The sequence below is a fragment of the Vipera ursinii genome (genome assembly GCF_947247035.1).
Source record: "Vipera ursinii genome assembly, chromosome: 1".
NCBI classification, from domain to species: Eukaryota; Metazoa; Chordata; class Lepidosauria; order Squamata; family Viperidae; genus Vipera; species Vipera ursinii.
The window spans coordinates 227,736,231-227,762,359 of record NC_139512.1 but is presented as its reverse complement, the minus strand read 5'-3'; the positions used below and the strand labels follow the sequence as shown (position 1 = coordinate 227,762,359).

Sequence of the window (26,129 nt, the reverse complement as noted above, 5' to 3'; positions counted from 1 at the left end):
TGGACTTCAACTCCCAGAATTCCTGAATCAGCATTGCTGGTTCTGGAATTCTGGGTATTGAAGTCCACAAGTCATCAAAGAGCCGAGGTTGCCTACCCCTGAACTAGAGAATGGTTTTTTTCCCTGCAGTTGCGGATATGGAAGGGCAGCCCCAGTTACAAACGTCTGGTATTTCCCAGGTGAGAAAGAGGAAAATGGGGGAAGCACTGTCTGTATTGCCCCAGGACTCCCTCAAACACCAGTTTTTAGGTTGCACTAACAACCTCCACATCAGGGGTGTCCAATCTTGGGGGATTTAAGGCTTGTGGATTCCCAGAATTCCCAAGCCAGCAGGGGGAGTTCTGGAAATTGAAGTCCACATGTCTTCAAGTGGTCAAAGTTGGACACCTCTGGGTAATCGTATGATTTGTCACGATTTTTGTAGACAAAAGCGGAATAGCTTAATGTATATGTAATGCATTTACAGGGACGTGGTGGCTCAGTGGGTTAGGACACTGAGCTTGTCGATCAGAAGGTTGGCAGTTTGGCGGGTCGAATCCCAAGTGCCGCATAACAGAGTGAGCGCCTGTTACTCGTCCCAGCTTCTGCCAACCTAGCAGTTCGAAAGCACGTAAAAATGCAAGTAGAAAAATAGGGACCACTACAGTGGGAAGGTAACAGCGTTCCGTGCGCCTTTGGTGTCTAGTCATGCCGGCCACATGACCACGGAGACGTCCTCGGACAAACTCTGGCTCTTCGGCTTTGAAACGGAGATGAGCACCGGCCCCTAGAGTTGGAAACGACTAGCACGCATGTGCGGGGGAAACTTTACCTTTACTTTACCTAATGCATTTACTAGACATACTGGAATGTAGTTCCAAATAAGGATGTACATACCAAAGTTTTATTTTTTCCATTCTTTACTAAAGCTAAGATTTAATACTTGGACTGCAATGTTATCCCATTGTTATTTTTGATGCTAATCTTCTTGTTTGGTGTCTTTCTTCTGTTAGAGGTAGTGATTTATCCCATATTCCTAAACCTATAAAAGTTCTGTAAATTGCTGGTGGAAGCAATGTTCATAGCACAGAATACAGTTTATTCCTGTATGGTAAAATGCATATGGGTAAAGAATGGGTACTGAGGGTTAAATTGGCATTTAAAAACTGGGTTGACCTAACATCTGCATTATGATACTTGCAATAATCCACTGATAAATATACACTACTTTGTATACCCACTTAAATACTGGAGATTAAACCCCCTGCCTGAAAATAAGTGGAGAATTTTCACAGGCCTTACTTTAGATCAAACTTAAATTGGGTTCACTGCTTCTCAAGGGGAAAAAACAATTACACCGGCCTCCAGGCAGACTTAACGAAAGACCATATGGGGGAGCTGCTGAGTTGCTTTCACCAGGAAAAGCTGCTGGTTGTCCTCCAATGTGGCTGTATTTTCCTTTTGTGTATGCATTTTTCTCTTGGGCGGAAATATCGTCTTTACCCATCTGAATGCACTGAATCCTTTTCAGCTTTGTTTTCCCGCTGATGGAAGAATCCACAGCTTCTCTTAGCACGGTTTGTATAATCTTTGAGATTCTAGTTCTAGAAGCTCACTTTTTCTTTCTTTCTTGAGGATGAATTCCTTAATTGTAGTCGTTGCAACCTCCTGAAAGGTTACATGTGCTGTAGAATAACAGGCTTCATCTGGAGCACTGATGTAAGCTTGTTTACATCATCCTCCAGATATGATGGATTTGGGGCTTCAGGAGCTCAAGTTAATTCTCCAACCTTTGTTTATGCTCAAAATTATCCAGATTGAGTTATGTCTCTCGGCCTGACTAATAAATTGGAAATGGAAACTTTGTGGGTTATATATAAATAGTTAAAACTGGGGATTTATTTGCTAAATTGGAAGATTTTCATGTACGAAATTTGGCTAATTTGGATTAGATTCCTATTATCAGAAAGATTCTAAAGATAATGCTTTTAAACAACTGCAATATTTAAATACATTAATTTGCTACTGATCTGTTAATACAAATGCTTCTTTTGTTATCAGATTAGATATATCACTGGATGAACTTTCAATATATATATATATATATTTTTAGTGATAAATGCAGTATTCCAAGAATATTGATATAATGGGTTATTAAGCAATTTGATTCGCCACATTTTTTATTCTTTTAAAAAACGTTACTTAAAAACAATTATACTTTGAATATTAAACTCTCCTTGTGTCACACTTCTACAACTCCCAGAGTTGTGGCCCAAATTTGTGACTTCATAATCCTAGGGTAGATTTGGAAAGTCATCCATTTCTTCTTCCAGGGATTGAGAAAGAACTCCAGCCACTACCAGCCACTGAGGTTGGTTACTTCCAGTGTCAGGAAAGGCTGATGTCATCAGAAGGGTAAAAAAAGAAGATTGACTTAGAGGGTTTGCATTTGCCAAATTTCTAAGAGACCCCAGATTCTTTGCTGATTTCCAACAGGAGAAGATTTGGATATATGTAAATATATCCCTTTTCACTGGATTCCACCACTTTCGTAAGTGGAAATCAGAAAAGAACGTGTAAGAAATTAGATGCAATGCCTTTCCAGCCTCATTGCTGTGTGATTTGATTTTCTTTTGATTTGGGCAGTTTAGTGAAACATCAGAGTCTTGTTTGAACTAACACAATTTTATGATTTATTAATTATGTACGAATCTGGTAGCTATAGTCGCCAAGATCATAATGCAAAATATTTTTGCAGTTTTGTATAATAAAAACCTGCCGCAATTGACAAATACCGGAATGCGTGTAAATATGTACATTTCTCCTTGGAAAAATGGCCTTTTTGCCTTTATGTCTGTACAGTTTATTTGCCTATGCAGGTAGTTCTTGACTTACCACCACAACTGAGCTCAAAATTCCCATTCCTAAGCAAGGAATTCTTAAGTGCATTTTGCCTCCATTTGACGAACTTTCTTGCCACAGTTGTTAAGTTGATAATATGATTGTTAAGTGAATCTGGCTTCACCATTGACTTTGCTTGTCAGAAGGTTGCAAATGACCCCGGGACATTGCAACCATCATAAATACAGGCCAGTTGCCGAATTTTGATCAGGTGACCCTGGGGATGCTGCAACTATCGTAAGTGAAAAAGGGTCATAAGTCACTTTTTTCAGCGCAGTGCTGCTGTAACTTTGAATGGTCACTAAATGAATGGTTGTAAATCTATGTCTATCTGTATCACACTGCTGCAGTGCAAGCTGCCCTGGATTCTAATTTCTTTCTGGATGCAAGTCAAGGCATTGGTTATCAGCTTTGAAGCCTCGAATGGCACAGGACAGAATTATTTGTGGATTCCTTCTCCCTGAGGTCTGTCCATCCCACCACGTCGGATAGGGCGGGTGCGCGCCAAGCCCCTTCTCTTAACTGTTGTCACCTCCTAGAGGGACCGAGGAGGTACACCTTCTCTATAGCTGCCCCTGCCCCCTTCCTGATTAGGCCTCCATTTTTCAGTAGGCTGTGAAGTGCTGCCTCTTCCTCAAGGCAGTGGCCTACGACGAGGTTGGAGCTCAACAAGTGTATGAGAGTGTTGCGTTTGGGATGCCATGAGATATAGTTTTCACGTTACATTTATAGCTTTTTTTCCTGTTGTATTGCTTTTTCTGTGAGCCGCACAAGTTTATTGTATATAAGACAGGCAGCCGTATAAATCTCTTAAATAAAGAAATAGTTGGTGGACAGAAGAGTGGGAGAGGTAGAAAACCGCTAGTCTAAAGAAGAGCTAGAAAAACATATCTGCTGCTAGGAAGATCTGAATATCAGACTTGGCTGTGTGAGCCTTTTACCATACATTCTTATCAGAGGATCAGCTGTAGCTTAATTCTTCTATTTAGCAGACTCAAAAGAATTCAGATGGTAACCGTCCGGAAAAATACCGTATGAGCCTTCATGCTGTAAGGCATACAAAATGTAGACGTATTTCTCTGTATTTTCACAGACCAAAAGACAATCCCTGAAAATATGAACTTGGCAATGTTCACCGAATCCTGGATACTTTGGGGTTGTGCTGCCATTAGAAAAACTGGCTTCACTCTGAGGGGAAATGGTTCATCCACAACAAAGAGCATGCCAAGGACTGAAATGAGATTGCCTTCTGGAGGATCCCTACCATGAATCGATACACAACTATCAAACAGCTGGGAGATGGAACATACGGCTCTGTCCTCCTAGGAAGAAGTATTGAATCAGGAGAGCTGATTGCCATTAAGAGGTAAGGGGCCTTTCTGAATTGCTGTCATTTTAACCCTACGTATCTGAGCGTCAGATGATGAAAGTTCATATTTTTGGAGAGTATGGTTCAAACTTGTTCTAACACAAAGGATATCGTTTCCACTGGTCAAGGCAAAATTATTCCCTTAATTGAGAAATCAGCACCTCATTTATTTTGAAACCACTAAATCAGACATGTCAAACACAAGGCCCGGGGGGCAGATCCGGCCCGCGAAGTGGTTTCATGCGGCCCGCGAAGCCATCCTGGAAACAGTGAGGGAACGGCCCCCACTGCCTTGGCCATGGCCCAGAGACCCTCCTCCTGCCAGAGACCCTCAGATCTGTCCCACTCCCGCCCAGGCCCCCATAGGCACCCTTGATGCGAACAATGTAGAGCTGGCCACGCCCACCCAGTAGGCCATATGCACTCTAGCCACGCCCACCCAGTAGGCCACACCCACCCTGGCCACACCCACCCGGCCCCCTGAGGGCAACCGCAATGCTGATGCGGCCCTCAATGAAATTGAGTTTGACACCCCTGCACTAAATAAAAACTCAGATTTTGAATTGTACTAATCTTGAGACTGATTCTCAACCAGTTAGGAATGCAAAATTATCGATTGTTTCTTTTCTTGGATAATTAGATTTTCATACCACATGAAAATCTTGTTTGAAAAATTGTATTTACTTTAGAAAATGAAAACTAGTGTTTGAGAAGCAAATCCCCAAAATGGAGATACAGAATCAGTTTGTAGTCTTTGGTTGTTGCGGCTTTGTATTTATTTCTCCAGTCTTATGTCACAATAGAACTGGAACGCACATTGTGCCCGATAGTAGATTTCTTGTTCCTTTTGCAGGATGAAGAGGAAATTTTATTCCTGGGAGGAATGCATGAATCTTCGTGAGGTTAAGGTACTTATCTCTTCCTTCCGATTCTAAATTCGCCGAAGGAATCAGCTGCGTTGTAATGTTGTAACCTACACTTTGTTTTTCTAAGACCTTTTTTCCCCTGAAAGTAAAGCCTGTGTTGTTTGTGTTTATAAATGATACAAGAAAGCTAAACAGACTTTCTTTAGACTACTTCAAATGTAAAAATTTAGTACTACATTTAAATTATAGGTGGTGACTGTTATAAACAGACCTTTGATTTGGCAATCAGTAGTAGATAGGAAAGGCAACAGGAAATTAGGGCCAAAAAAAGCACAACAGATGCATGCAGCTCTGGATTTCCCATCATGCACTATGAATTCGTAGGAATTTGAAATTCTGTCCATAGGATTATTGCAAAACAGCTACAGTATATGAGTTTTCAGCTCTAGTGTGACCATATCCATGTTTATAAACATATATTTGTGTTGGGCTTCAGATAACACTTGCTAGTGTTGCTTTGAAGTCATTTTGGTCTTCAGATCAGAGCTGTTTTATGAACAAGCTGAGGTAGGTTGGTAAGATGCTTGGTTCCTCTCTAGCTATGAAAAGGGAGATCTACTGACAGGCCTTCTAAGACTTGTGAAGCTGACCGACATATCCATTGCCCAAGCATCTAAATGACAAAATGATTGTGAAAAATTAACAATAATTGGTGAATCTATTGTAAGCATAATGGGAAGATGTGGAAAATAAAAACCTGAGACTGCAATGTTCATACTGCATTTTTTCAGAGCTGGAAGGAGTTTTAATCAAACGCTTATGGTTAGATGTTGCTTTTGGCTGCATAAAGATCTCGGCAGAGAATTTGGCTTCCTTGATGCTGAAAAGTAAGTTGTGCCAGTTGCCATCAGCACACAGCTTGAAAGATGGGCACTGTGCACATCCAGTTCTAGAGATCCAAGTCTGTTTGTTGAATGGGGCCATATTTAAATTTAGCATCATCTTAAATTACATTTCTGGAACAAAGATGCATTGTTACTTATCTTGAAGCCTGTAATTGTTTTCTGTTTTTTTCCAGTCCTTGAAAAAACTCAACCATGCCAATGTAGTGAAACTAAAAGAAGTTATCAGAGAAAATGATAATCTGTACTTTGTGTTTGAGTATATGAAAGAAAACCTTTATCAGTTAATGAAAGAAAGGTATGTTGTTTTTCTCACAGACACAGTTCAGGGGCCTAACCTACGAAAGAGGGAGAGATGCTTATTTATTTATTAAATTTATTTGCTACCCATATTGAAACAACTCTGCATGGTTTACAGCATTGAAACATTAAAATCCTAAAAGTTAAATATTTGTGAAACAATAAAAATGGAAATCATATCATATATATACGGTATATACTGTAAATATACAGTATATATAAAAGCTGGCATAAAGTAATAAGAATTGAAGTGGTGCATTGGATATCTGCAAAAATATCATTTGCCTGCAAATAAGAATTGGTTGGACTACAAAATAGACAAAATAATAGAAAATAAAGAGGCTAAAATGCTCTGAGAGCATCTGTCACACAACATCCCAGACTTAGCAATTTTTGATAAGAAAGACAAAAGAGTTTGGATAGTAGACACTGCATTACCTGGAGATAGCAGAAGAGAAGAGAAAGAACTGGAGAAAATCACAAAATACAAAGACCTGCAGATAGAAGTAGAATGACTGTGGCAAAAGAAAACAGGTAGTACCAATAGTAATAGGCACCTTGGGTGCATCACTTGAATACCATTGGCATGGACAAAATCACCATCAGCCAATTGCGAAAGGCAGCTTTACTTGCAACAGCTGACATCTTATAATGTTACCTTTAATAATTTAAACAATTTCTGCCCATCCCTGCTCCTTGGGAAGGACTTATAGGTGGACAAAAATGTCAAATCCTATCTAAACATCTGGCTAATTGTGTGACCAACAATAATAGATCTGATACCTCACATAGCCTAGGCACCATGAGATTCTCGGGGTTTACTTTAAGTTAGCATTCCTGAGAAATAAGAACAACAATTGAGTTGAACTGCCAGTTCAGTTTTCCATCTTCTTGGGAGTCTAGGGTAGGGATATTTATTTATTTATTGTGCATACAGCAACTGGATTCTGCTTTAACATCATCACGTGCCTAAGGATATCAAGAGCTAATGCCAATGCGGAGCAAGTAGGCTGGCACTCTGAATACCGTGACATTTCCATCCTTGTTCTGAAGTGGAGAAAGTGACTGTGAGAATCTTTTTCTCAACTGCTTATGCGGCATCAATAACAGTAAAGCTAATGTGAGTGTCCTAAATAAATAAACAGAAGAGGACTTGCTCCAGAGCCAAACCATTTCAGAATATCTGAGCTAATTTGCTTGTGTTCTGATCTACTGTATTTATAGCCTTCCACTAAATCTGCACTTTGAAAACAAGTGCAGATAAGAAGCCTCAAATGTGAACACAAACCTTTTGAGTTCTGTTTTTGCTTTACAGGAACAAACTGTTTCCAGAATCCACTGCCAGGAATATTATGTATCAGATTCTTCAAGGCCTTGCATTCATACATAAACACGGTAAGATTTAAATGACAACTTGGACGAGTCTCTCTGCGTTTGCATAAGAGAGAAGGAATATCTCAGAAATATGTGAGCAGATACTCCTTGTTTGAGTTCAGGGAACTAAACAATGCTTACCACTAAGGTTTTCTGAAAAGACCTGTTGTTGAATAAATAGTTATTTCTTGATGAAAGTTCTGAATCCCATAGAAATCAACAGAATTGACTTCAGGTCAGCTTACATAGAGCTATATGTATAAAATGTGTTATTTACATCTGTTATAGCAAGTTGTGTTGCTATAATTGCCTCTGGCTGTAATACAGTAGTAACATCGTGTTAGTATCATTCGTAATTTTAAATACTTTATCTATAAAATCCTGGAATCTTTCAGTCTACATATAGTCAGTGTAATTATTTTTGCTTTCTATTCAGAAATACTAATTTTCATGCTTACTAAACAAATATAAGGTATTTGTTCTGATCTATACCTCCAAGCATAAAGCGTAACCAAATTTAAACCCTCCTCTGCCTAAAATGAAGGGAAGAGCAGGGCTCAAGTATTATATAAGCAAAATTACAGTTTGATGTTTTCTGAACAATTACTTCTTGTAATTCTTAAAAGAGGTCTATAAGGTGAAAGCTAAGAAGAAGGATGAGAGAAAAACCTAACCAGGGTTTGTCTTTTCACACAGGTTTTTTTCATAGGGACTTAAAACCAGAGAATCTCCTTTGCATGGGACCAGAACTTGTGAAAATAGCTGATTTTGGGCTTGCACGTGAAATTCGATCCAGACCTCCCTACACAGATTACGTTTCGACACGGTGGTAAATACTTAAGTTAGAGTCTTATTGGATAAATATGATAATTATTGACACTTTTATTTGAATTTTCTTTCTTGTTTCTGATAGGTAAATAAGTAATCAAGTAGAATCCAGCTATGAACATACACAACAGGGCTGATTAAAAAAAGGCCAGTTCTGTCCTGTCTTGGGAATTCTGGGAGTTGAGGTCCATGGGTCTTAAAGTTGCCAAGATTAAGAAACCCTGCTCTAGTCCCTCAAAAACATGGAGGATCAGGTGTCCCAGCTGAATTGGTTTGCCATGAAGAGAAAAGGTAGACCCAATAGAAACTTGCCCATGTCATGACTTCACTAATTCAAAATCAGCTCGTTGCCTCTAATCCTATGATGTTAAGCTGTTCTTGAGAGCTCTGCCCATATGTTCTTGGCTTAATAATAGTAAATTTGAAAAGGTTTTATCTGGGATAAAATTCGGCACTATCTGCGTAAAGGGCCTAATGGAATTTTATGGGCAGGGATCTTCACAGCACATCTTGAAATGAACAAAGAGTAGTCCAGTCACTCTAGCAGACACGAAGAATGAAGCTTCTCTGTTCATGGAATTGCTTGTTTGGCCAGAACTTCCTGAGTTCTGCAGAAGTGCACAGTATTTTGCAATTGTAAATGGGAATGGCGTTTCTCTGTATGGAGAAAATTCTGAAGATTTTTTTCACCAAAAAGCTTTTCTTGGCTTGTTAGCACGGGGGCTTTAGCATTTTCAGTAGGGAGGGAAGGCACCTATTAACTTAACAGTGAATCCAAGGCATTTTATGCCAACTCCACATTTGCACAGATAGTCCTCAACTATCATGGTGCCTGTACATCACAATTGTAAGTGGTGACTTGTTTTGCTGTGGTTAAGTAAATGCTATGGTTGTTAAGCAAACCAGTGAGCATGATTTTGCTAAAAAACAAAGTAAATGCCAATTTTGGGCAAAACTAGTAAAGTGCAGTCATGTGATCACAGGATACTACAAATAGTAGTAAAGGCAGCCATGTGACCAGGGGAGGGTGACAATTAAAACTTCAAATCTGGGTCATAAGCAGCCCTCAGATAAGTCTGTCATAATTTTGAACAGCCAATAATCAACTGGTTGTACATTGAAGGCTACCTATAGGCTCCACTGGTTTTATTTCAGTCAGATTACATGGAATTAATTAATCGACTGATTATGTGTCAGCAAGTTGTTTTTGACTCCTAGAGACCCATAGATTTTCCCCACGACTACATGGAATTAAGAGATGATTAAACAAGGACAGATGCATAATGGTTCATGAGTACTTTGTGTTATACAATCTCAGAGGCTGTGGTCATTCATTGTCTTAAGCTATGTTCTGCTTAACTGGTTTATTGAATAAACCACTATTGTTTAGTTTTACATCACAGACTGAATCATAAAACTGTGAGTCCAACTAGTTCATTGGGTACATTGTACAACCATCATCCAATCTGACCAGTTTGGACTTAGCATTATGCATGAATCATATATAGTCTTTCCAGAAATCCTGTTTAACAATTTGATAGATAAGAACTGTGGGTGAATCCAGTGAATGGCACACTATACACAAAAGGCCATCAAATGAGATAAGAAAACCCATGAGCCTTGATAGAACACTAAGCTTACCCTGAGTAAGGAGTGGGTAGTGAGAACTGAACACTCACAATGTCTGTGTCCTGTATTAGCAGCTGCTTTAATTGTTGTTGTTGTTAGCTGCAAAGTCTATTGCCCTCAATCTTTCTCAGCATGAGGCTCTTCTCCAGGAGTCCTTCCTTCTCATTAGGTGGCCAAAGTATTTGAGTTTTAGCTTCAGGATCTGGCCTTCTAAAGAGCAGTCAGGGTTGATCTCCTCTAGGACTGACTGGTTTGATCGCCTTGCAGTCCAAGGGACTTGCAGGAGTCTTCTCCAGCACCACAGTTCAAAGGCTTTAATTACTATAGTTACTTTAAAAAGAAAACACTCTTACTTATTTTTGGCTTTCAGGTACAGAGCTCCTGAAGTGCTGTTGAGGTCCACTAACTACAGTTCTCCCATTGATATCTGGGCTGTTGGTTGCATCATGGCAGAAGTTTATACACTCAGGCCACTGTTTCCCGGGACCAGTGAAATTGATACTATTTTCAAAATTTGCCAAGTGTTGGGAACACCGAAAAAGGTAGCTAAATGAGAGCCGGGCCTTTGTTGCACGTGGAATATTGCAAACATGAATAGCTTCTGTGGGCTTTGTCTTTCTCTTAGTACATTACATGTCCTATTATGCTGTGTTGATATCAGATAGACAATTAAAATCATTCCAGGTTTATATTATCAACCGGTAAACAATGACACACTGTATGAGGAACACAAGACTGCATATCTCTTGATCTTGTGCATATTTACTTGAAACTAAGTGAGATCAGCGGGACTTAGCACTTGGAAAGAAGCTATGCCGAGATTGCTCATATTTATCTTTATTAGTATTCTAATGTTTGTTTTTAAGGTTAAGTAGTCTTTCACCACTGTGTATATGTTTCTTCATGTATGTGTATTTGAATCACTGCAAAGGTAAGGTTTGCTTCATCTGACATAGTGCCCACTTTGAAAACTCAAGCATGCAAGAATGGATTTCAAATGACAGAGGGATGAGGTCATATATGCATGCAGTATACATAGACTTGTACAATATTGTGTATGCATAATTTGATATGATTCCATTTTGTCCATTGGAATAATCAATCAGATCAGCTCCGTTTTTCATCAGCATAAACATCCTCAAAGATAATGTGTCCCAGAGTTGGGGAAGGTGAAAGCTCTAGGGCAAGAACATTTGGATGCTTGCAGGTTGCTCATCTGTCTTTCCCTTAGTAAGTGTTCAGTCAAGCCTAGGTAAAGTATCTTTTGGTTTTGGTATAGATCCAGTTGATCACACTGCAATAATTGGCCCATTCTTAGAATGAATTGTGTTGTGCCTTTGTTCTTCTCCTCCAACTACATTAGATCCCATTCTGTAGGGTTGGCATCAGCATCAGATAGCCTGGCAGGGCTGCTAACTTCCAAAGCCCTGGCAGAATCCACTAGTTACAGACCATAATTGCAGATGGCCATTTTAATTTCTCACAGTTCTGCAGACACTGTTGAGAGTTATTTCCAAAATTAGTAATGATATTTTTCAAGGTGGCATATGTAAATAACAGATTATTTAAATAGAAATTGTCAAAATGATTGTGTTGAGTTAAAAGGATAACTCAATATAGTTCGCTGTAACTGTTGTCACAGTGAAAGAGCATATTAAAACTTTCAGTTTAAGCCAGGTTTTTATGAACTGTCCTTAGAGTTCCAACTATCCCAGCACTCCGACTGTCATATGATCATTATCTGGGCAATTAGTAGCTGTTTTTTAACCCATGATCACGTGATCACCATTGGCAACCTTCACTGCTGGCTTCCCCAGAAAGACAATGGGGAAGCCAGCAGGGAAGGCCCCAAGTCTCCCCTACCAGCAAACGCATCTCCCAGCCCCTGTATGCCCATGCCATGCCAGCCAATTGTTTGCCTTCACATACCCTCCTCAACCTGCACCACACCCCTGCACATCTGACCCATGCTGCACTGCTGCTTACCCTCTCCAATCCATGCCATTCCTCTTGTGCATCCTCCCTAATCCACACTGTGCCTCTTGTCCCCTGCCTCACACTTTCCTGACCCACACTGCACCCTCGTGAACCATGCTGCACCTCTCGTGCACTCAAACTCTTGTACACTCTCCCCACCTCTCCCCATGCCTTCTGCACACCTATTCACTCCTTTCCAGCCGGGGATTGCAATTTCCTGCCGGCTTCCCAATTGACTTTGGTTGTGGAAAGCCAGCAAGAAGTTGCCTCGCTTAACAGCCATGAGATACATTTAACAACATCAACCAGGATTGGAGGGATTGCCATCGTGGAAGTGACGCAGTCATGTTTTACAACTACATCACTTAGCAATGAAAATTCCAGTCCCAATAAGTCCAGCCGTCATAAGTTGAGGATTACCTCTAACGTTCATGCAAGGCTGCAATAATATTACAACAGCTTCCTTAACATCAGGCCTCTTTAATCCTTTCCAGAATGATTGGCCTGAAGGCTACCAGCTCGCAGGCACCATGCATTTCCGGTGGCCCCAGTGTGTGCCAAATAACCTAAAGACCCTCATCCCTAATGCCAGCAGTGAGGCCATACAGCTCATGAGAGACATGCTGCAATGGGACCCCAAAAAGCGGCCAACTGCCAGTCAGGTTTGATATTCTTTTATTAACAGCTCTTCGTAGACAATATGTGCTGATAGCATAGCACATTGTCTCCCTCGAAACTGAAGGATCCATCATAGGGGAGAGTATACAGAACATTTTTGCCTGTTACTGGTTCTGACCACCATTGATTTCCTTTTCCTACAGGCCCCCAAATCAGGGTCCTTATCATCTCGGGCAGGGTGGGCACGAATCCCTATGGTATATGTGCTGCTGCTGTTGCTACGTTTTCTTCAGTTCTTCATGCAGTTGTTACATTAACACAGCATCTCATTTTCTTGGAACGTAGGATGAGATTTGCTACCTGACTGAGCATTCGGTTCCCTACAGAGGCTAACCATCTGTCCACGGGCGGGGGTGGGGGAACATGAAGAGCACCCTCCTCCCCCTAATTTTCCCCCAGCAAACGCGTTCTCGAGAGATGTGTTGCCCTTTAGATCCAAAGTTGGAACTTTTTTTTTCTTTCCCCCAGAATAGCTGCGCAAAACTGTACCTGTTTGAAAAAAGCCTTTCCCTAGGCCACGGGTAGGCAACCTTGGCTCTTTTATGACTCGTGGACTTCAACTCCCAGAATTCTGGGAGTTGAAGTCCACGAGTCATAAAAGAGCCAAGGTTGCCTACCCCTGCCCTAGGACTTACAAAGTGGCTGCAGGATCACAGGAGAATGTCCATTCGAGTTAAAGCAGGCTCAGCGGTTCGGTCACGCCTGTTCCCGAGCACCTTGTCACACACTCTTTTTGTCAACTCAGTTCAAAAGTGTGTCAGAAGTTCCAAAGGAACCTAAGTGTCGTTTTTAAAATCACGTATAAATGAAAAGCTTCTGGAAACTGAATCCTGCCTGTGTTAGGATAGCCTGAGCTTTTCCTTCCCATTTTCAGAATTACAGGAAAACACAGCTCTGGCTTTTGAGGCTGAAAATATCCCCATATTCCGACCCTTGTACGATTGCTTGGTCTTCTTCGCTGAATAATGATTTTGTTTTTCCCCGTTGGATTTCAGGCCCTTCGATATCCTTACTTCCAGGTTGGCCAAGCTCTGGGCCCTTCTCAGTGTATTCGGGAGCTGGGAAAGCAACAGCGAGACCTTCCCGACAAAGGCCAAAGCCACTTTAAGCCCGTTCCACCAGCAGCACCCCCACCTAAAGCACAGAGTGGTCTCTCATTGAGACCATGTCCGCAGAGCCATTCCTCCCAGTCCCTGACCTACCCACCCAAAGCAGACTCCTCAGCGAGGGACCACCTAAAGGAAGTCAAGCCAAGCCAGGTGGTCTTGCCAGACATTCACACTAAACTTTCTCTACAGGTAAGAAGCTTTGAACGCTTGGCATTTTTGAAACGTATCTGCTCCAATATTAACTACTGTTGCCCATTTTAAATGATGTTCTGTTCTTCACAAATGCACATCAGTGAGATACTTTCATCTTGCAATAGACCTATCTATCTATCTAAGCTTTTTTTTCCCTGTTGGAGAAGCTTTCTGTGATTGGAATAAATTATGCCCATTTGTTCTGGGTGTATATTGCATTCTGTCTGAATCGTTGCTTTCCCATACTTGCAAAATCTTCATTTTTGAGAAGTAAGTAGACCAGGAGAGGAAACTGACCATGTGGTCAGATTGCAGCAGCTATAGGAGAATGAGAAATCACACCTGGAAGCCAATCACATGCTCGCGGAGGGCGATCCCCAACTTCCTTTCATTTACAAAGCAGTTTAAACTCTGTCCTATTTTTATTTTGACAGAGAACTTCCATTGCAACAGAAGACGCCAACGGAGATCTCAAACCAAAGAACCAACATAAATGGGGCCACATTATTGGAACAATAAAAAGTTCTGAGGAGTTGGATACTTCGGAAGAGAGTGATAGGAAGTCTTCCCTCAGCAGAATTGATTTTAAAAACCAAGGGCTGAGTGATGATGCTCTTTGTAGGTAAGCTTTTGATTTCCTGTGTGTATTATAATGTTTCCCAACCTTTAAGATGTTTGGACTTCAACTCCCAGAATTCCCCAGCCACCCATTCCTATCCTAATGATATATTTTTCAAAACAAGGATGGGCAACATAGGTTTTTTCCGATAATGGAGGACTATACGCCATGTTGGCTAGAGCTGACGGGAAGTTCAGTCATCCCTGGGAGGGCCACATACAGTATAACTCCTCCCTGATTTATAGGCTATATTCCATTCTTGCTTAACATAAGATTAATTAAAGTTGAACTTAGTAATACTCTTTTTCAAGGAAATATGAATACTCAAATTGTATTGGCACCATGTGTGCAACCAGTTTGTATTCCTGCAGAGCAACGAATGGCAGAAAATCACATTTTCAGTATCCTGTGTAAATATGCATTTGTGTGTCATGTGGTGATTTTGCTCACTTAACGTACAAAGATCTCTGATCTTAAGGTAAAGCTGCCTCATCAATAGTTATTCAGCCTGTTCAGTAGCTGTCTAGCTACTTATTCACATGTTTATTTGGAAGTGCATCCAAATTAGCTTAATGGAGCTTACTCTCAGGGAAGGACAATTTAGTTACATGTATATTTATTAAGACTTGAGCTCTGTTTCCTTCACTGGGAACTCCTGTCTTAAGTAACCCTGCATAATGAGTGTGTGTTACTGGTGGTGGAGCAGAGCAAAAGTTATCTGAGTGTTATATATCTTTTTCTCTGTGATCTGAATGAACCACCTTAGTATGCAATTACTTTTGGTATTTGAACATCAAAAAATGCGTGTTGGAATTTGCACTGAACCCTGATGGTTTGGGGGATTTGTTTAGATTTTTATCCCACCTTTTATTTTATATGTAATTCAAGGTGGCAAACATATCAATACTCCATCTTTCTTCTGTTTTCCCCACAACAGCAGCCTTGGGAGGATTCAGTTGCAGCTTCTTTTGGTCAGGAAAAAAAAAGCATGTGAATTGATACAGAGGGGTGTATTGTGAGCGTCTGAACTGGGTTATTTGTTTTTGGTTACAGATTTGAAAGTATTTTGGATCTGAAACCTTCAGCCTGCATAGGGACGGGAAACAGTGCACCTTCCTATCTTCAACAGGACATGCCAACATGCCATGTTTCTGCAGCCAAGCAACATTATTTGAAACATTCTAGGTATTTACCTGGTTAGTAAAACAAACCAACCCAAACCATAATCTTGACTGTAATACTTCTTAGGAAATGGCATTTAGATTGGGAGAGGGAGGAGTACCATATGAATTCACAGCCTCAAACTGCTTGTTGTATACTTGTTTTTGTTCCCTTTATTCATGTGTCCAAATAGCAGCAGATGTTCTAAACGGCTGGCTTTTCAAAATGTTATAAATTTGTTCTAATGTCAAACAGGTTTATTGGGCACTTTGCAGAAAATATTTTCATAGATTAAATTCTATTCAGTTTATGATCTGTTTGAAACCTCTAACAATAATTACTTAGGCCATCCTTCCTCCAAGGAGCAAAGTCTGTTGCTTTGGTAGTAGCTGGTTTTCTTTCATAGAAATCCTGTGAATTGTGCCAGACTTCAAAGGAGCAAATTGCTCAAACTGTTTGTTGAGTTTCATTGTTCAACATAAATTGGTCTTGTCTAAAACTTAAAATACATCACAAACTATTTTCCCCCTTTCTAAATTATTAAAATATAGCCTGCAAAAGAGGCAGGCAATATTAGCCTTTCTGTCACTCCAGAAAATATACCACCAAATTTTGCTGGCAAACAGAAACTGAATTTCCCATTGGTTTTTGGTAGAAAACATTTTAAAGAGATGTCAACTTTTGTTGCCTTAACACAACCAAAACCAAGCAGAAAAACTCTCCCCTCTAATTGGACAATGAACTCTTCCTCCCTCCTGGCTCTTAGCTGTCTCCTTCAAAAATATAAAATAAATAAAAATGCAGTAATTAGCTGGTGGAAGGTTGCTCACCCTACTGTACAGGGTCAGCAACTGCCATCGGACAGCCTTTCAATTAAAGCAACGGTGATAACCCTAGCTAAATGATATATCTATCAAAACTAGACAGAACACAGTCTTGTGCTTTTGTGTTGGAGCAATTTTCCTCCAAGAAGCCGAGGAGAACATTGGGAAGTCGTCATCTGGTTGAAAACAAAGGATGCAACAGGAAGATCTTTTGTATCAATTAGCGGTCAGCTTTCATAGTATATTTGCACCATCCAGTTGTTTACATTAAATTCAAATGACACAATGGTGTCTCTGAGCAGCCCACTTTTGCCATTTCTTCATTACTCCAGCACCTCTTGTTTCTTTTCTCTAAAGGCTCATAACTGATTAACTGTCCAAACGTCTGGATTCCTTCTAAGAAGGAAGAATCTTCTAAGTCAGGGCTTTTCAACCTTTTCACCGATTGTAACACTTTTAGGATATGGCAATATTCAAGTACCACCTAGCAAGGTGTCAAAAACTTGACACCCCACCCCCCCAAAAAAAACATAAACCTGTTCGAAGTTGCAATTACGCTGCAATGACTTATGACCATTTTTCATACTTATGACCATTGCAGCATGCCCAGGGTCATGTGATTTATATTTGGATGCTTGGCAACCGATTCATATTTATGATGGTCACAGTGTCCCAGGGTCATGTGATCCCCTTTTGCAACCTTTTGATGAGCAAAGTCAATGGCAGAGCTGCTGGTGGCCAAGTGCTAAGGCGGGACTTCCCTCCCCCCACCTCCCTGTCTCCCTCCCTCTTTCTCATTCCCATCTCCTTCTGAAGGAAGAATTTGAAAAAAACCCCACCATATTTTCCCTCTTCCATATATTCATCAAACAAGGAAAAGCCTCCAGAGACAGAAAAGACAAGGCGCTGAGGGAACTAGCTTAAAAAAGTGCACTCCCCTTTAAGAATTAGCTATTGGCTACTAAGGAAAGTTAAGGAGCTGACAGCCGGCACTTAAAGAAGAAAAAAACTGTAAGTATTCCCCAAATGGTTCAATTTATAAGTAAAGGAATGCTAATAGGCAAAATCCATTCAGGAGAAAAATACTTCAAAATTCCTTGCAGCAAAACGTACAGCTAACAATAGCAGAGCAATAGAAGCTAACACGAGACATCAGCCATCAGCCAAATAGAAATTGCCAAACACTCCTTAAGAACACAAAGCCCACATTGCACAAATCCCAGAACTTCCAAGTCACAAAAGCACATAAGAATCCTTCCGCTCTCCATCTCCCTCCCTCCCTCTGTGCCTCACCTCCAACCGATGCTGCCTTTCTTCATTGGTGCCTTTCTTCATTCCTCCTGGAGGGCGACCCCTCCCCCACTGCGTTTCTTGCCTGTTTGTTGCTGCCAGCACAGGTGGCTGCCACAGAAGTTGCAGATCGGATCATGGCCGGCCTGCTTGATCTCCTCTCCCCCTACCCTCCTCCTCCTCCTCTCCCTTCGGAACAGCTCCAGCTGACTCCATCTCCTCCCAAGGCTGCCTCTTTTTTTCTCTCTTGCCTCTCCTGCCCAAACTGCCTCCTTTTATAGCCTCTCCTGTCTTCATCCCACTCCTCCTTTCTCTTCCGGTTGAGCCAGAAGTGCCAATCCTGGAGCCTTTGCCTCGTCCCAGCCACTCTGCAGCTCCAGAGGACTCTCTCACAATAAGTCCTGCGCTGCGCTGGCTCGTTCCCTCCCCCACTACACTTGGCTGGGCAGGGCCGCATACCACCTGCCACGTGCTAATGTACCACAGGTGGCACGCATACCACCGGTTGAGAAGCCCTGTTCTAATAATTTTCTTACTTTAAGAAGAATCATGCCAATCGGCAATAACATTTGCAAATAAGTTAGTTGGGAACTATAATAGCACAGAAACAGAGAGAAAAAGATATATCAGTATACAATATATCTGCAGCATTTTATCAACTGTCTTGTTTTGACCTTAGGAATAAGCCCAAGAAATAATTTGGTCTCTAGTTCAAGGAAAGATTCTGTCCTACCAAATCCATGGCCAAGCTCTAGTTTGCCTAGAAAGACGTCGGCAACAGCAGGCGGGATCACCAGGCTGAACACCAGTAAGAAGTGTTACTGAAAACTTCTGAAAGATTTACTCAAGTCATTCTGATCCCCACCATGACCAGTTTTCTGAATGGGGTGCTCCTAAAAGATTCCTTAACCTAGATATTACCGTAAATGCATTTTTAGTTTGACTGAGTTCAGTGGGTACTTTCTTTCGAATAATTCTGGATAGGATTTACTATGAATTGGGCTTTTAAGATCATTATGACAAAAACCACTCCTTTTTAAAGTTAACAGTATGCCTTTCACTGTCAGCTCAGAAAATCTGCTGGCTATAGTACTGTCTTTGCCCATTGCCATTGCATTATATTTCATTTAGGTTGCTGCTTTATGTGAACTTGTCAGAGAAAAAGAAGCTACCTCCGTGGCATCCTTTCATATGGGCTGGGGTTTATTACAAAGAGAACGGCTTCCAACAAGCATCCTTTTTAATAAAAGTCGTGGGGATAGTATCCCTTTAGAGATTGATGGCGTGGTTTTTCCCCCCGTAGGGTATAAAGAAGATACCTTTAAAATATAGCTCAAAAATATATAAAGTTGGGGCTTTTATGCCGATTGAAATAATGTTTGCATTTGAAGTTGTACTAATTCAATGTCATGTCTAATATATTTCAACTAGGCATTCACTGGTGTTAATTACAAGAGGTGTGCAGTGCCTAAGGAATGGTTACCTGACCTTCTGCATTGACCCCCCCTTTTTTGTAAATTATTTTAGATTGCACAGGGTCAAGTGGCCTACTGGGTGCTTATGTCCCTTCCTTTCTGAAAAAAGAAGTTGGCTCAGCTGGCCAGAGAGTGCAGTTGGCACCAATTCTCGATCCGTCTCCTGCAGATTCATCTTCTCGTAAGCTTTTTTTCTCTCTGGAAATGATGTTATGCCCTATGATGGGAAAGCCGCTGCTTTAGAAATTGTGGCATTTCGTTTGGGAAATCCTCACAGTTCACAGCTCCTCGGGCTTCAACTGGATGTTAATTGGGCAACCAGCCAGGCAGACCTCATGTTTATTTATTTATTTATTTATTTATTTAATTTATATACCGCCCTTCTCTCAAGAGACTCAGGGCGGTTAACAGGGCAATACGTAAAAGACAAATACAAAAGTTAAAATTATTAAAACATGATTAAACAATGCCCATAGTACAAATAGTACAAATTTAAAATTAAAGTCATAATAACAAACCCACCCCATCCCATCAGGCCAGGCCCGCTTCCTTAAAGAGATGGGTTTTAAGGTCGCGCCGGAAGGAGCGGAGGTCGGGCGCCATCCGGAGCTCTACCGGAAGATGGTTCCATAAGTCCGGTGCACCCACAGAGAACGCTCTCCCCCTGGGGGCCACCAGTCGGCATTCTTTGACCGGCGGCACCCTGAGGAGGCCCTCTCTGTGGGAGCGTACTGGGCGGAGGGAAGTTGACGCCGGCTGCAGGTGCTCCCCAAGGTATTCTGGACCCATGCCATGGAGGGCTTTGTAGGTCATTACCAACACCTTGAACCTCACCCGGAAGACAACTGGCAACCAATGCAGCTCGCGGAGCAAAGGTGTAACACGGGAGTATCGGGAGACCCCCGACACAACTCTCGCGGCTGCATTCTGTGCCAGCTGGAGCCTCCGAGTGGTCTTCAAGGGTAGCCCCATGTAGAGAGCGTTGCAGTAATCAAGACGAGAGGTCACGAGCGCATGAGTGACCGTGCGCAAGGCATCCCGGTCTAGATAGGGCCGCAACTGGCGCACCAGGCGAACCTGGGCGAACGCCCCCCTTAACGCCCTGTTAATAAGTAGCTGCTTGGAAAGGATCTTTTCTTTTGGAAACTTGACTTTCTGTGTTTGATAGTCAAAAAAAAACAACAAGAAATATGGATGCTTCTATCGTATGCTCTATTGTGCCTTGACCTACTGTATATCATAATATTCTCTTCCAATAAAAGAGAATATCTATAGCTCAGGATTGAATGGTGGAATGCTAAGTGGTCTTTGAGCTTGTTTGTCTGTTTGCAGGTGTTTCTTCCCCCAACCAGGTAATCATCAGTGTTAATGAATATGGGGCTTACTCCCTGTTTATATACAGTAGCTTTCCCTGCCAGTGTTGGTAGGGGTTGTTTTTTTCCTGGGTAGTTCCTTGATTAGGGTACTGTTGGTTGTTTTTTTTTTTTTGCTTGATTTTTGGTCAGGTGTTAATCCCTGCTTATCTGGGTGTTGACTGCTGGAGAAGATACGTTCTGGTCTTATTGTTTCCTTTTTAGGGTTTTTTTATTGTCTCTTTTGAGTGTTATGTATGAAAACTTAGATAAGCTGGGATTAACATTCAACAAACAAGCAAGTAACAGAACAAGAAAACCAAGAATCAAGAAAACATTAATCAGAAAATGTTCTCTTCTTCAGTACTCTTTGAGTATGACCTGTGCCTTTTCTGTACTTGGAACTTGGGAATTCATCTTGGTTTTTCTTCCTTTTTAGAATATTTCTAGTTCTTACAGTAGTGAACACTGCTTAGGCAATGCCCAAATAAGTCTTCAGAAGCTAACAAAAGAGGCTTCTATACCATTCGAAAGCATGTAAAAATGCAAGTAGAAAAATAGGGACCACTACGGTGGGAAGGTAACAGCGTTCCGTGCACCTTTGGAGTCTAGTCATGCCAGTCACATGATCACGGAGACGTCCTTGGACAAGCGCTGGCTCTTCGGCTTTGAAACGGAGATGAGCACCGGCCCCTAGAGTTGGGAACGACTAGCACGCATGTGCGGGGGAACCTTTACCTTCACCTTATGACTATGGATGCCAGTAATAGAATAAGATCGTAAGAAAGGTCCTTCCTTGGCGCTCACTGAACTTGGTTTGCCTTTTGTAGATGTTTCATTATCCAAACTAGCACTGATCCTGTTACCTAATTTGGATAATGAAATATCTGCAAGAAAACAACCAAGCTCAGAGAGCACCAAGGACCTCTCATTTCAACCCTGGGCTACAATTATTCTCCTTTATTGATAAGTTATTGTACGTTAACCAAGACTGTCATTTTGGTGGGGTGGTGGGGCGTTGTTCAAGCTGAGGTATGTGTTTTATTTTTTAGGGAATGTGTTTTATTTTTTTAAAACTCGTCTCTGAGAGCTGCACAGAATAAGCTAAAAGATTCAGTGGAGAGATTTTAATTTAGTTTCAAGAAAAATATATGGATTAAGCTATGTGGAAATCTAATACAGCTATTGCATTGTTGAATTTCTCTGAGCTTGGCTTTTGGGTGGTAGATGTTTCATTGCCCAACTGCTGCATTTTAGGGAAGCGAGTTTCATTCATTGGAAGGGGTTATGCCTGCTTTGTCCTAGATGTATGGGTCTATGCATAGATACTATTTTGCAAGTGATTGATGGTGATTATTTATTTAGCTGATAAGAGTCTGTCTTATGGGCATGTTGGTTGTGCCCTGTTGTGATGGTATGTAGGAATGACTTTAGGCGACAGGAGAAATACTCACAGCCCAGTCTGATAACCAGCAGCTCAGTCTGCAAGTGAGAAAAAAAACATGGGAAGCATTTCAGGAGGGACCCTTTCCAGAGACTAAAAGGAGAAGAGATTGTAAGGTTCTGTTTAATGTAACCTTACATTAGTGTTGATACTTCTGGATGTGCTTCTTGTATGGACTACTTCATAGGGCATGCACCTACAGAGCTATCAACATCACCAATCACAGGATGCAACATACATGCAGATAAGATAGAATCAATACCAAATTCTTGCAGTTTTTTATAATTAAAAAGACACCCAGCATTTTGCTTCCCTTTCAATTAAATTGTTCTTAGGAGAGGAGCTCTTTCTTACCATTTCCTATTCTGATATGGAATATCACCCTTCCCAATTACATTTTATTTGGGAAGAACAGTGTCAAAATCTGAGTAGATTTTGGATGAACCAAGACCCAACTGTGTCTTCTTCCATTTGCAGAATTCTGAATCAAGTGCTTTGATTTGAAATAGGATGCTCTAATCCAAGTTCCACATCTGATTGTCACCTTGACTTGCTCTCTCTTTTTCATATCTTTCTTCTTCATTTGTAGAATACAATTCTTTGAAGACTATCAGACCTCATATTGGGAGGCCATCGTTTAACATGTCTATGAAAAGCACACCAGGGTTGCTGCCAGCCCCACCTCCTGTTCAACCAGTGCATGGAAGGATTGACTGGTCTTCAAAATATGCTGCTCACCGCTGAATTATGGGATTGGAGCATGCCTTCCATGACACTGTCTCCTGTAACGTTCTTCCTGTCTGTATTTTCTACGACCGAGACATTTCAGGACCTTTTAAGAGAGTTTACTTTTTAGTTGTATGTATTTGAATGCAAACGTGTAACTTTTGTATTGTTCTTATTTTATGATTGAGGCATTTATTTTCATAGGACCAATGCACATTTGTATATCAGCCTAGAATTGTGGAATTCTTGTTGTTGTTGTGGGGGGCTTTTCTAAACGATAACTTTTGAAATTCAAATTTTTAGAAGGAAAAGGGGTTTTTTTTCTTTTCTTTTTTGACCACATTTTATATAAATGAATTAATGTAGCAATAAGGCAGTATTTAATACAATTAAGATACAGTTCATACTGTAATGACCTTTACCAAATATTCTATAAGTTAAGTTTCTGAATATGGTATGCTGGGCAAATAACCCACGGAGTATCTACATTCTTCTACAACTCCATAACTGAACAGCCACAATGATTGTACTAAGCTTCACTGTTCTGTAGTAAAATATGAGCTGGGCATTTTGTTTTAACATGACTGGGAATTCTTAGAGCCAGTGTATAAAATCAGCACAATCTTGACCACAGTTGTATAATTTTAGAATATAGGTGGTAAAATATACTTTTGGCAGGGAAAGAAGCATTTTCTTTCATTACATTTTGAACAATATTTGATTAGAGTATCATACCTCTATGAAATTCTAAAGTTACTGGTTGGCATAATTCACAATAAGTATTAGAACATGGTTCTGCTCATTGATAATGGCAGTGAAATATAAGCATAATTGTGTACTAGAATGGCCACATTCTGACCCCATGCCATTTCATACTTAACACTAGCCTCGTTTCACAGTGAAAACTAAATTTATTATAGGGGATCTTGCTTCAGTTGTGAGCAATATGTTTTGTAGGGGAGTCAGTCTTGGGAACTATTTAAATCAATATTAAATATGACAAAGCTGGGTTTATAGAGTAATATAATGAAGTGTAAAGTATTAAAATAAGCACCAGCAGCAGCATCAGAGTGGAAGATTTTTATATATTCATAGCCTACATTTTATTTTTAATTCCTTAGCTTTTCTTTTGCCAAAATACAATTTTGTTGCTTCAGTATAAACTTCTTTGAAACATTCCTTTTCATGTAATTAAAGGCTTGCTTTCAGGAGTAGGTTAACCTTGCTGCAAAAAATATATATGGAAGAATTAAATTCTATGCATGTCAATTCACAGAGAAGGCTGGATGCTGCATCTTCTCAGGGAGAAATAATAACCCCAGGTGAGCATTCCAGTTAATTTTGGAAGTAGCATCCATATTTCTTCCGTAGTGCTGTTTTCTAGACCCCTCAGTGTGTTGCATATTATTTACAGTCCTAAGCTCCACGGGCAGCTGGTTCCAAAGGGCAGGCACACCCATGAGAAGGCCCTCCCCCTGGGTGTTATCCGCCGGCAGTCTTTTACCGGTGGCACCCTGAGAAGGCCCTCCAAGTGGGAGCGCACAGGACGAAGGGAACTTGATGCCGGCAGCAGGTGTTCCCTCAAATATCCCGGACCCAAGCCATTTAGGGTTTTATAGGTCATCACCAGCACCTTGAATCTCACCCGGAAGCCAATGTAGCTCGCGGAGTAGAGGTGTTACATGGGAGTATCGGGAAACCCCCATCACAACTCGCGCAGCAGCATTCTGCACCAGCTGAAGCCTCCGAGTGGTCGTCGAGGGCAGCCCCATATAGAGAGCGTTGCAGTAGTCCAACCGGGAGGTCACGAGCGCATGAGTGACTGTGCGTAGGGCATCTCGGTCCAGATAGGGTCGCAACTAGCGCACCAGGCAAACCTGGGCAAAAGCCCCTCTGGTCACGGATCCTATGTGATCTTCAAAATTGAGCTGTGAATCCAGGAGGACGCCCAAGTTACGAGCCCTATCAACGGGGGCAACACCTCACACACCCCCATCGTTAAAGATGGAATAGTCTGGTTAACCCGAGATGCCGGTATGCATAGCCACTCAGTCTTGGCAGGATTGAGATGAAGCCTGTTTCTCCTCATCCAGACCTGGACCGCCTCCAGGCAACGGGACATCACGGCGAGGGCATCACTAGGTTGGTTCGGGGTGGAGAAAAAAAGTTGGGTATCATCAGCATACTGATGATACCCCACCCCGAAACCACGAATGATCTCGCCCAGTGGCTTCATATAGATGTTGAACAGGAGGGGAGAGAGAACCGACCCCTTTAGCCATCTTCACTGATATTGGACTTTATGCATGTTCTTGGCAGTAAAAAATCTGCAATGTCTAAAAATACCTTATTCTCTAAACTGAAATCATACACCAGTTACATTTGGCCATTAGTTCTTTTGGGAAACAATGAGATAATAAAATTGTACCATGGAATAAGCACAAAAGCAATCTATTCCACTATACAGTAGTCCTCAATAGTTCTTTCTATCTGGAAGAAAGTAACCTGGAAAGAAAAATCTGAGCCATTTTTAAAAATTCTATCAAAAATGTGAGATGATTTAAGAAGTCTGTATGCCTAATTAGTGATAAAATTAGATATGTAACATAAAAACTGCAAACTCCTTCGTATACTCATGCAGCAGATCAGAACTTGAAAGATAAATACTCCCTCTTATCCTATTTTAAAGTAACACAAGCCTATTTTTCATTTGTTTAAACCATCCTTAATATAATTACTCGTAATACATTCCTGGGAAGTTACATATGAATAAACAAAGTTTCTGTCATCCTATTGAGCAATACTTATTCATAGCATTTGTTATGAATAATTCTGTTATTACTTCGGTCAGTACAAATTTATCAGTGTTGAATAAGGTTACTGTATTGCCACCACAAATCTACCATGGCTTGCAGATCACTGCTGCCGTAGAAAGCTTTAGGTTTTTTAAAAATAAAAGTATTGTGTCCTGTGGTTGAGAACAGTAGATATAGAAAGTATTAAAAATTAATTTGAGTAAGCAGATAATATCTGAGAAATGAACATTCTCCATTTTTTTCCTCTTTTGTGTGGTTGTGTTTGTTTCCTTTTCTAGCTCTGAAAATCCTTCCCAAAATAAAATTATTTAAACATTG

General features: G+C 40.9%; 1 protein-coding gene across 5 annotated transcripts; it reads left to right on the top strand.

The window, feature by feature from the left end:
- Positions 1 to 13: 13 nt before the first annotated feature.
- CILK1 (ciliogenesis associated kinase 1) lies at positions 14 to 26,129 on the top strand. Of its 5 annotated transcripts, XM_083348066.1 has the most exons (15): positions 14 to 179; positions 3,974 to 4,246; positions 5,103 to 5,157; positions 5,907 to 6,002; positions 6,194 to 6,315; positions 7,633 to 7,712; positions 8,388 to 8,520; positions 10,519 to 10,690; positions 12,620 to 12,787; positions 13,799 to 14,101; positions 14,539 to 14,726; positions 15,777 to 15,919; positions 18,678 to 18,806; positions 19,526 to 19,654; positions 22,859 to 26,129. In XM_083348066.1, the coding sequence occupies exons 5-15, from the start codon at positions 6,281 to 6,283 to the stop codon at positions 23,011 to 23,013; spliced, it is 1,635 nt and encodes a 544-aa protein (XP_083204192.1). In that variant the 5' UTR covers positions 14 to 179; positions 3,974 to 4,246; positions 5,103 to 5,157; positions 5,907 to 6,002; positions 6,194 to 6,280; the 3' UTR covers positions 23,014 to 26,129. The 5 variants fall into 5 exon arrangements, with proteins under 5 accessions (XP_083204192.1, XP_083204189.1, XP_083204191.1 ...); XM_083348063.1 differs by lacking the exon at positions 5,907 to 6,002; XM_083348062.1 differs by lacking the exons at positions 14 to 179; positions 5,907 to 6,002 and adding an exon at positions 938 to 1,556.